Raw genomic sequence first — 12,053 nt, 5'->3', positions numbered from 1 at the left:
GACTGATATCCTAGTATCACAAGAACTGTCAGTGGTTAGTGGAACAAGAAAATATATAACATAACAATTAAAACATCCACGGTAAATCAATACAAAATTAGAAAATAGAAGTAAAACCACCCATACAATGGCAACATCCCAATTAATTCCCTAAAACCCATCAGATTGATTTAGTGTTAACTAGCTCCCAGAAAGTTATAACAGAGGAGCATAATCTAGCCTCAAAAGGAGGCTATTCCAAAACGCTACAGGTAGTCCTCAGGTTCCGACCAAAATTGGGATGGGAATTTCTGTCGCTAAGCAATGTGGTTGTAAAGCCCAACATCATGTCTCCAACATCACTTAGCATCAACAGTCCCTATTGCCACTGCAATTGATGAATGGGTCATTAAGCAGGAAGCAAAGGGAGTCCCAGGTAAGGAGTGGAGGTGTCGCAAGGGAGTGCGGGAAGACCTGGGTGGTCTGGTACAGGCCACATGTAAGTTGGGGGGGGGTTCAGTGCACCACGAGCTAAGGAGATGAAGGAAAGAATGTGCAGAACGCATGCATGCAAGCACAGGGAAAGGCCAAAGAAAGAGTACACTGTGGCTCAGGAGCTTTTTGGCGTACTGCTGCCCTGAAGCTACGAGAAGCTCCTGAATCACAGTGCAATGTGACGCCCAGTGCACGGCCAGGCTAGCACCACACCACAAAGGGGTTTACTGGAGTGTTGCAGCTCTGAGATTGCAAGAAGCCCCTGAGCTACAGCTTACCACAGAGCCCAGCCCCAGTCCAGCCCAGCTTCTTGCTGTCCCGGGAAGTCACAAACACCCCAGTCCTAGACACAGTCACCCTCGCCACCATGCACTCTGAGGCTCCTACCATGTTGCACTCCGCCGCGCCCGCAAACCTTCACCATCTTCTTGGTCCTGCTGCTGACGAGGTGTGCCTGGCCTGGTCCTTTGCAAGAAAGCTGCAGATGATGTGAGGCCGTATTCTCTAAGACTTGTGAGGAAATGGCCACACATAACCTGAGGAATAAAGCCTCTTGCAGCAGCAGCTACCTTGCAAAGGGCCAGGCCAGACATGCTTGGTCAGCAACAGGAGAAAGGAGACAGCCGAGGCCAGGAGTGCAAGGGACCAAAAAGGACATAGCTGATAGGGAGATAGGTGGGTGGAAGTAGTTGAAGCACTCCTATGGTCTTAAGTGAGGGCTGACTACTAAGGCTCAAATTTTGATCACATGACTGTGGGGCTGTAAAACGTCATAATTATGGAGTTAAATAGTAAGTCCCTTCATTCTGTGACACCATAACTTTGAACTGTCATTGAACCAATGATTGTAAGTCAAGGACTACCTGTACGGTCATTACTGTTCCTACTAGAAAGCAATCTTATGAAACTATGGGCATCAACCAGAAGCTGCTCTCACGAATATTGCATTAGATGGGTCAACTCTGGTTGGAGAAGACAGTCCTGAAGGCACTAGATGCCAAGTCTTAAAAAGCTTGTAAATGAAAGCCAGCAATTTGAAATGCATTAAGCCACCAATGCAGATCTTGCAACAGTAGTGTAACATCATTATGGCAACACAAGTCAATTCAGCAGTGGACTACTGTGTTCTAGGCCAATTGTCATTTCTAAGTGGTCTTCAACTTCAGTCCTATTTTAAGAATTACAAATAAAAAGTTTGTAAGCCAGTAATTTTTATAGACTAATCTGTAAATCAGTTTTTGCATGATGCTACATAACACCTTATTTTAAGCCTTCTCCACAGCCCTCTGAATGTCATTATGTAGTCCATTCTAACTGGGAAGAATTCCAACTGTCCAGAGATAATTTTCAACAGATCATGGGGTAAGCATTAAGACGAATAGGAAAATATCATTAAGAGAAAATATACAATGATATATGGTCAGGGTCATCCTATAAAATATTGGAAATACCAACAACAGGAAATGTCATCGAAAATTAGAAAGACCCTTCACCAAACAACATGAATCTCTAATGATGATAACTAGTTTTGTCAAGATTCTTAGTTTGCAAATATTACCTTGTTAATAAAAGAGAATACTTCCTCTAAATCAGTGGCCCCAAACAGTTTGGGCACCAGGGATCGATTCTGTGAAGACAGGCTTTTCTGTGGCCCAGTGGGGGCATGGTTTCACATGCTGCCTGCATCCCACAGATGGGGCTTTGAGGTGGCCTGGTGCCGGTCCATGGACTGGGGATTGGGGGCCCCTTTCTAAATTAAGGCAGCATCTCCAGAAATCCATCTATTGCTATTTAAATTCTAACATGGAACCTAAGAACTCTATGGGATCACTATATAATGAATAAATGAATAAACAAAATACATTTTCTTTATATTTTACTAGTAGCACAATGATTTACACCCTACATTTTAGGATACAATCCTGTCAGGTATTGTAAAATAGCATGGGCATCTAAATTAACTCAATGCACTTAAATCCATTTATTTTATTATTATTTATTAAACCATTTTATATCTCACAAACAAGCAACTTTAGGCAGCATACAACAAAGCTAAAAGCAATTAATAAATACATTAAAACTATAAAAACCAAGCTAAAACAAAGAATAATAGAAAAAAGGGATGTTAAAAATAGCACAACCAGATCATTAGTTCCGCTGGAATAACCAAGTCTTAAAGGACTTTTAAAAGTCCAACAATGAATGGGAACAACAGGGCAGAAATGTAGCTTCCTAGGTGACAGAACCTATAATACTGGATCTGATCTGATCTCTGCCGGATCTGATAGGACAGGTAAATAAAACTGAGATGAGGCAGTCCCTCAAATAACCTGATTTCCTGCCATGAAGGGCTTTAAAGATCAACACCAACACCTTGAATTGGATCAGGAAACAAACTGGTAACTAGTGCAGGTCACGAAGCAGAGGTGTAATGCATACATATCTTGCTCATGCCACTGTGTTTTGCACCAGCTGAAGTTTATAGATACTCTTCAACAAACATATCAAACTTGTGACGTCAGGTGACGTCACGCGACGTATCGGAGCTTTTTTGCCATTGCTGGCAATGGGGTGGGCGCGGCTCCGGTATGATGAAACTGGCCTGCGGGCCAGCAGTTTGACACCCCTGCTCTTCAAGATCACTTATATACTAAAACACAACTCCTATATTTGAAAACATTAGACTTGCTTGTCCTCCTAACATCTTAAGAATTAAAAGAAGAATGACTCAAAAATATTCAAATAGTGAAAACAGAAAATACATTTTGAATAAGAGTTCATCACATAATTTATATCCTACTTCAATTCAACAGACACTGGGTGGCTTTAAAATATATTTTTTTCAATATGCAACCTTTTAAAATGAATATATTTTAGGAATTTAATCCACATTTTTACATCATTTAAAATAGTTTATTTTTAGCATAAGGGACTTTTTAAATATTTTAAAAATTAAGCATAATTTTTATACTGCAATTAGCCTTTTGACCTTTATAAGAGAGTATTGATATATGTCTTCCCAGAATAGACACTCCTATGCATTCCACATAATCACTAATTGCCTGAGTTCATGGAATATTTCTTTCCAGAAACTACAGTGACAAACAATGTCCTTTGTTAGGAAGAACATCTGATGAGCTTGCAGCTGATTATTAGATCATCAACTTCACGCTCGATTTCCGAACAAAAGGTGACTTCATGCTCACTAATAAGACTTGACACAATACTACAGTGTGCTAATAAGCATGGGACTTTGCTAGAAGTGGTGCCTCTTTGCCTCTATAACTGCATTTCAAACACATTATTTTCTCAGACAGTTTTTAACCAGTAGAACCATATTAAATTCTTTCAGCTCCAAGAGGCTGCCATCATGTTTTATTTTATCACAAATGCAAAAAGTTTGCCATGGGCATTCAAGAGTGCAATCATCTTTGTGAATCATCATCACTTCCATAAATTACTCCACATTACTCCAGATTAATTTTAGGTATCTGCAAGCATTCATAACTGAATCTAAAATCCAATACCTGTTACACACACATCCATATTTCTCTGAAGTACTAATGTTCATAAGCAAGTTTCTATTTTCAACACAACCACAAATACATGGGTACACACACATCCATAATTAATGTTGTGATGGGCTTCATGTTAATTCCAAGGAAAGTGTTTTCTTTGTAAAGAATGTAATAAGTGAAGCTAAATTTGCTTTTTGTTTGGCAAGTCAGAGATACACTTTGCCCAAGTATTTTGCAGACTTTTAAGGTTCTGTCTCTTCCACAGGAAAAAAATGTAAAATGTAAGTAAATTTCATGCCTATTAATGTATTGATTAATCTAAATTTGTAAAAGCAAGAGAGTATTTAAGCATCTAGATTTTTTATGAAAAAAAACACTGCCATTTTCTGTGAAAAGTTCAATAGAAACATGTACACAATAATTGTCTTTAGATTTTTTGTTCATAGATCTTTATACAAACAATTTATTGTATAAATAAAATTATGCCTATATATCTTCCAAAAACAATTAAACAGTATGTCAATACCTTTTTTTCATAATCCCACCTCAGAAATAAGAAAAAAAATCTACTTTTAACTGTGGCTGGGACTGGGCTACATTGTACACCAACAGACTTGCTTCAATCTTTTTTTGTTAAACAAAAATAATTTCCCCTCAATTTTCTTAAATAATATGCATTTTATGTTTGATTTATTCTATTTGTTAAGATCTTAAAGCATTTTATTTGAAATTACTCCCAATTTTTTAAATAGATAAACTTATTAATAAGTATATACATCCATACATCTGCAAAACTTGAATACTATATAGAATCTATATAAGCTAATAAGCTAATTTATAACAAGATTAATACTTGTGTTTCAAGTACTAATATAACTTTTAATTTTCCATTGTGTACTCAAAATTTAAAACAGAAATAATTTTGCTTCTGAAAAAAAAACAGGAATGCAGCAAAATGGAAATAAATGCCTTAAGGCACAAGAGAATATAATAGGACATTATGTATGGGGCAAAGAATTGTGTGGCAGGATATGAGAAGATTCAAAAGAAATAAGAGACTGACAGATGAAAGAAATAGGACATTTCTACTGTAAAAACCTGGGATGGAAAGAAGACAAAAAATGAAGACATACTATTTTTATGTCTTGACAAGACCGAGAAGTAGTATTATAATCAATAATAATATGGAACGTAACAAATAATGTCTGTAAAAATATCTGGTCTCAAAAGAGTAACCAAACAGCTAAGTAAAAAAGGCAACAGACCTTGAGTACACGGATCTTAATCCATACCAAAAAACTAAATAAAAGTGCATTTTTTTGCTCATAAATAATTGAATTTAATGGGATTTACTTTTCATTTGGTGTGAACTAATTTGCGGCATAAGACAAAGGATGTACAGTCTTAGGGAATAATAAAAAGCATCAATATAGGAAAAAAATAAAATAAAAGTAAGTAAATTGTAGTTTAATTTGAAGGCCACTCCAGGTGTATTCTACTTTGAAGACACCAAAAAACTATTCAATAATGGCATAGGTTTTATAAACCACAGGACAATCCAACTTCTTACAATGTTTGTACAATGTCTTGTTAACAAGAGAATTATGGCCTGATTATAGATATTGAACTCAAAACTTTTCACTTACTCGGCAATCCCTTTGTAGTGTTTTCATCAATGCGCTGTAGGTTTCGGAGTCAAAATATAATCCTTCATGCAAATCTTGCAAGAAATCCAAGTCTTTAAATATGGGGTTAGACTTCTCTCGTTCTTTTCGGGATGCTCTCCTTTTGTATGTAGAGCCTTTCAAGTCATAGTTGTAATGCATTTTCAGTGCTCGAGGCAGAATATTGTTCATCACAACTATCCTGATATTAATACCCCCCGACTGAACACAATACAGGCCATAAAATTTGGGTAACAGCGTCCTTGGGTTCTGGTTGAGATTCTTAAAAAGAAACACAAAATATATCAATGAACATTTGCAATATTATAACACAGCAGCGTCCATCCTTGGCAATTTTAAGACTTGAGGACTTCAACTCCCAGAATTCCCCAGCCAGCCAATTTTGGGAGCTGTAGCCCACAGGTCTTAAAGTTACCAAGATTGGACACTCCTGCTGTAAAGTATAACCGAGATCAGAGTTCTACACAAAAGTAAATATAGATAGGCAAATTGTTTTTCTTTCAACAAATCATTTTTGGACCCACCACTAAAAAGCGTCCATGTGCTAACTCAAACATTCTAAACTTTAGTCAGCTGGTTGAACTCTTCGGACTAAGGCAGATTTCTCAAACTTTGCAATACCAGGCGTACTAAAATTAAAAATTAAATTTATGCAACCTATTCAAATAAAATTAATGATTAATTTTGTATAAGGGTTGGAGTAGAAATAAAGATACCATTTAATAATTTAATTCTAATCTTTGTACTAATTCAAACAATAACAGATCCTTATAACTTTACAAGATGAAACCACTTCATCGGGACTAAGTTAAAAAAATCTCCCTCAATAAAGTTTAAAACCATTTAATTCATAAAATCTGGGCTTCATTCTGAAAACAGTCACTCTCATTCAATCAAAGTGGGGAGAAAAAAAAACAGGAAGTTCCTTGCCCTAAATTGGCTTCTTTTAAACTGCTTTTTAAAATACTACAGCTTGCAAAACACTGAATGTAAATTGCTTCTGGCACTCCTTCTGCAAGCAACCTCCTAAGATAATAATCACAGTTCATCTTCTTTTTCCCTTCCTGTCTAGTCCTACAAATCCGTTTCCACACTCATGATTTTCTTCTTATACCTCTCCTCCCTTCCTTTATATTTATCTCTCTCTCCACAGAGTGAGCAGAGAAATCAGTTTTACACAGGAGTCTTCTGCCCTCAAGCACATTACTCCACCTTTGAATAATAAAAAAAAGACTCCAAAGTTTTGTATCAAATTCGTAAGCCTGCCTGGAAAGGACCTGCAAGAACAACAACATGCTTAAAAGCTTGAGAACTAACATCTGGAGTAAACAACATGTGTTTCCTCCTCCTTCTTGGAATCTGCCCTGATGTAGACTATTGGACTGTAGCTAAGTATTACTTGAGCAGTGATATTAATTAGAATGAAAAATAATCATATTTTCCTCTTGTTAGCTTCAAATCCTGATTTAAAGGCAAATTCAGTTAACAAGAATGGAAAGTAATACAATATAGCTGTTTATGTTATGAGGGCAATTCAGAAATAAACCTCTGTTTGGTTATCAATGACAGACACTCACAGATACTGAACTTTTATTACACACATTAGAAAATTACAACATTACATTACTTTTTGACATAATCGCCATTCAAATTGAGGCATTTGTCAGAGCATCTTACAAGGTTTGAAATTTCTTAGTAGTAGTCGCTTGGCACCAACACCAATATCACACCGGAAGTGGCACAATAGAAAACCCCACCAAATGTGAAGATGCCAAAGGAGTACTGCTAGCGAAGTTCATGGAGCGTGATTCGACCATCAATTCAGAAATCTACTGTGAAACGTTACGAAAATTCATACGAGCCATCCATAACAAGCGTCAGGGCATGCTGACTTCCGGTGTGGTGTTGGTTCATGATAATGCTTGCCCGCACACCGCTAGACGCACCCAAGAACTTTTGAAGCAGTTCCGTTGGGATGTTTTGATCACCCCAGATTTGGTGCTAAGAGACTACTACTAAGGAATTTCAAACCTTGTAAGACGTTGTGACAAGTGCCTCAATTTGAATGATTATGTCGAAAAGCAATGTAACGTTGTAGTTTTCTAATGTGTATAATAAAAGTTCTGTATCTGTGTCTCTCATTGATAACCAAATGGAGGTTTATTTCTGAATTGCCCTTGTATATTTATCTATATCTAAGAGAGCCATTAAGCAAATTTTGCATAGGTTCTCACAGACCAGTTACCAATCTGCAGTAAATACAATATTGCAATCAATTTTTGGCTAGTAAAAAGATTTTTCATACATAAAAACTGAATAACCAAGGAAACTGTGTTAAGCTTTGAAACAGAGAAAATAAAAGTTATAACTAGTAAGTCAAACTTATAATTTGCTCCTTTGGAGGTAAATGATTTATCAATGAAACAAGATAAACTAGGGTATCTATCGGTATCATGATCAATTATTCCACTTATTAAGGAAAGTTTGTCTATTAACCTCAAATTTATTTTTTAATTTCTCCCATTTATTACATGCAATATAATAGGAACACAAACTTAGAGAGAAAGGGCCATTTTTCATAAGAACACAAGCAAGAGTTGAACAAGGGAGTTAAACATATCCACATACACACAGAGAAACCAAATTAAAAAAGGGCTTGAGTATCTTTACCATGTAGTAGCCAGGCAAGAGTTTCTGAAGGAATTCTGCTTCTTTGTGTTGAACTGTTTTGATTATGAATTCATCATCACTAGTGACAAAGAACAAGGATCCACTGGCACCAGGATTTGATAATTCTATTAATGGTTCACTGCAAATTGAATACTGAATACACAAACAGAAATTTAATGCCATTTTGCAGGATGGATATATAGAAATATGTTTTTAAGTATTTTATGAAAGGAAGCCAAGGAGACCTTTGTGTACCAAGGTCCTTGAAACTACCCAGACTACTCAACTGTGTAAGGTCTAATTTTTTTTTTAAAAAAAAAAGAAACAGTGATAATGTTTTCTTCACAACATGATATGCTATTTCTGATACAACTTTTAGAACACTAAGTGTTATTGGTGTTGACTGAAAAGGCTACTCAGGTGGCATTTCGTTTTTGCATAATTTATTGAAATATACAAACAAAAGTCGCAAGAAGATATATGTTGTCTTACACAATTCCTCTTGTCTGCAATAGAATCCAAGCAATGCTGACCTACTAAAAACTCTCCTGGTTAATCAAGTAATCAACCTAGATACTTTGCCCTGAAAAATCTAACAATATGACAAAGTAGAATTAACTAATATCTTTCAGGGCAAATATCTTTAGTTATGTTTTAAGTCCATGTTTTTGAGGTTAATTTGTGGTTAAAAACAGAGATTTAATCCTCTGTGTCTGGTACTGTAAAAACTCAGGTCAAAACACATCCTCGATTAGTCCTATTTTTTCTCATTAGCACTTTTTGTAAAAGACAAAGATAAATTATACTTCAACAGAAATTAAATAAATATAAATAATTGGGATGCATAACTTAAGAATAAATTGATTAACTTATCACAAAGAATATAGGTTAATGTGAACAAATAAAAGAAAAAATGAATGGTATATCATGTTTAGAACACTCTCTGGACTGCCAATTTCCTTGATTTTAGCTGCTTTATATTTTTGGAATATTAAACAGTATTCCTAATTATGAATACTTCCTAACATATTTTAAAACGTGTTCTCAGCAGCCAGAATGGCCACTGAAATATTCAGATGTGAAAACTTCATTATATCTCTTTTATCTGAGGAACTGATATGTTTGATAAACCTGAAAGGAAGAAATCAGCTTCTCACAAGGTAATGTTTCTATACAAAATATTGCCTCTCTTTAATAAATTGCATATCCCCAGGTGTACACCATTTATGAAAAGTAAAGAAGAACTCAAGGGGCAGATTAAAAAGAAAGCACAATGAGAAGTCAAAAGATGTCATCAAAAATTAAACTCTACACTCAATGTATAAAGGGTGCACCTGGCATATTTTATGGTTTGGGAAAATCTCCTTGACAAAAGAATTGCTCAGGCTCAGATACGGTAATAGCGGCCATCAATGTTGCTTAAGCACTGGTTTTTATTCCAGATTGAATAATTTTTTTTTTTTGCACTGTGCTTTAGCAAAAATGAGCACACATTGATGATTGCAGGGTTGTCCAATGATTCCTCTGATACAACTAAAACCTCAGTTAAGGGGAATCTTATTTTGGCAGATTTCTGGCTTCTTGTTAGCAAGAATCATGATGAAAAATAAATCACCAACCACCCTGAAGAAGTCGAGAAGAAAGTTTTGTCATTGTCTAGATTTTTTTTAAAAAATGAAATTCTTCAGCTATATGTACTTACAAATTTGGCATATGGTACAGCTAAAAGTGAATTAAACTTTGCTCTTTCTATTGTTCTCATAGGAGAACAAAAGGGAAGAGAGGAATATGTAAGATCAGCACTTTAAAGCCTTTCCTGCTTGTCACATCCTATTAAATTATGTTTTAACACTGCAAATAGATATGTTTGTTTTACCTATTAATGCACTTAACAAAGTATATTTATGTTACTTAATGATGCATTACATTTTTATTCTATTGAAAACTATATAAAAAGGGGGGAAATGACTTGGGAAAGATAAGAGTCAGAGGTTTTGCCAGCAGTAACTTACTGATAAGAAAACATCTTTTTTATCATTTCGACAGGTTTTGAATTTTATGCTACACTATTTATTAAGTGCCACATTGAGTATAAAAGGGAAAAAGTTGCACACTGCACAAAGCAATACTGAAATATACTACAGCTCTTCTAACTACTCAGAATAATAAGCATTCAATAGGGATCTTATGGCAGCAGTTCTTTGATCTGTGTTACATTTTGCTCTGTGCATGTTTGAAAGAACATTCTATAAGTTGCTTAATTTTCTATATAAAGGTTATGTTTCCCTAAGGAAGCATGTATTTATACACGTTGTTAGACAATTATAAGGAAATTAATGAATTATATCTCTTCACCAAAATTCAATCAGCAAAACCCACAGGGTATTTAAGTTCAATTATAGTATTTCTAGTAGAAATAATGACTTGAGTACAGCCACAGCTCACAGTTGGTGAACTATCAATTAATATATCAAATTTCAGGACAAGCAATTAAAAGCTGAAAATGGAAACAGTTCACTAACAACTAAATTTATGCACTTCGAAACATCTTGATAATGTAGGGATCTTTGCCTGACCCAATCTGAAAGTACTCCTATAGAGCAGGGGTGTCAAACTGCCGGCCCGCGGGCCAGACGCATCATCGGGAAACCACGCCCATCCCATTACTGGCAATGGCGAAAAAGGTCTGATATGTTGCGTGACGTCACGTGACGTCGCAAGTTTGACATGTCTGCTATAGAGTATATTTAAAGAATTATTGCTACCCTTTCTCCATTAAAAATAGATACACAGATGAGTGGAATTTGGTGTTTGAATCAAAGCAAATAATACTGAACAATTCTCTCCACTATAATGTCAGGTGCATTGCTCAATCCAATCACAAATCAAAGTAACTGATGGGTACTGGTTCAGAAGCAGAAAGAGCTTTTGGGTTCCCTATACTCTGTGGGGTGAAAAAAAGGAATAAGTCTTACCAAGTAGTCATCAGGCTTAATACCAAAAAGTTCTCTGAAGTAACGGAAAGCTAGAGGAGCATAGGTCTTAAATCTAAAGTCTGGATAATGATGAGCAGGAGTCAGATTGCTTCCTTCACTGAGTTGAAAGAGAAATTTAAAATATTATGTCTGCACATATGCATTTACAATATATACATCTTAACTTTAATTTTATTAAAAATAGGAGCCTTTTCAGACTCTTCTGTTGACTGAAGAATGAACTAACATAACAGAATATGAAGATCTATCTATCTATCTATCTATCTATCTATCTATCTATCTATCTATCTATCTATCTATCTATCAAAAAATCAATCAATCAATCAATCAATGTTTTTGGCTCCTTTTCTTCCAATATTCTTCTTGAAGAAAACAATGCCTTTAAAGATGTACAGGATTATACTGTGTTTCAGGCAACAAACATCTTCATCAAATGTTAATTATTAACATCAGCCTCCAAGGGTTGAGTCTGAGTCTGAGGAACAGACTCAGACTCAACTCTTCCAAGACTGAGTGGCTGTGGATGCCAGCGCCTCGGCATAGTCAGCTGATTCCATCGCTGACTATAGGGGGCGAAATCTTGGCCCCCTCAGAGAGGGCACGCAACTTGGGAGTCCTCCTGGATTCACGGCTGACATTGGAAGATCACTTGTCGGCCGTGACCAGGGGGGCGTTTTATCAGGTTCGCCTGATACACCAGTTGCGGCCTT

At 35.9% G+C, this 12,053-nt stretch overlaps 1 protein-coding gene across 1 annotated transcript in view; it reads right to left on the bottom strand.

The window, feature by feature from the left end:
- The window catches only part of PIP5K1B (phosphatidylinositol-4-phosphate 5-kinase type 1 beta), a 51,392-nt gene that overhangs the window by 24,348 nt on the left and 14,991 nt on the right, over positions 1-12,053 (bottom strand). The window contains exons 4-6 of the mRNA XM_015823652.1: positions 11,323-11,440; positions 8,348-8,500; positions 5,639-5,938 (exon numbers count right to left, since the gene is read on the bottom strand). Coding sequence (XP_015679138.1) covers positions 5,639-5,938; positions 8,348-8,500; positions 11,323-11,440 — 571 coding nt within the window. The remainder of the gene's footprint in view (positions 1-5,638; positions 5,939-8,347; positions 8,501-11,322; positions 11,441-12,053) is intronic.

Source organism: Protobothrops mucrosquamatus, unplaced genomic scaffold (genome assembly GCF_001527695.2).
Source record: "Protobothrops mucrosquamatus isolate PMUCROS unplaced genomic scaffold, P.Mucros_1.0 scaffold1937, whole genome shotgun sequence".
In the NCBI taxonomy this organism is placed as follows: domain Eukaryota; kingdom Metazoa; phylum Chordata; class Lepidosauria; order Squamata; family Viperidae; genus Protobothrops; species Protobothrops mucrosquamatus.
Note: the sequence above shows the minus strand (reverse complement) of the source record. Positions and strands in the feature narration are given on the sequence as shown.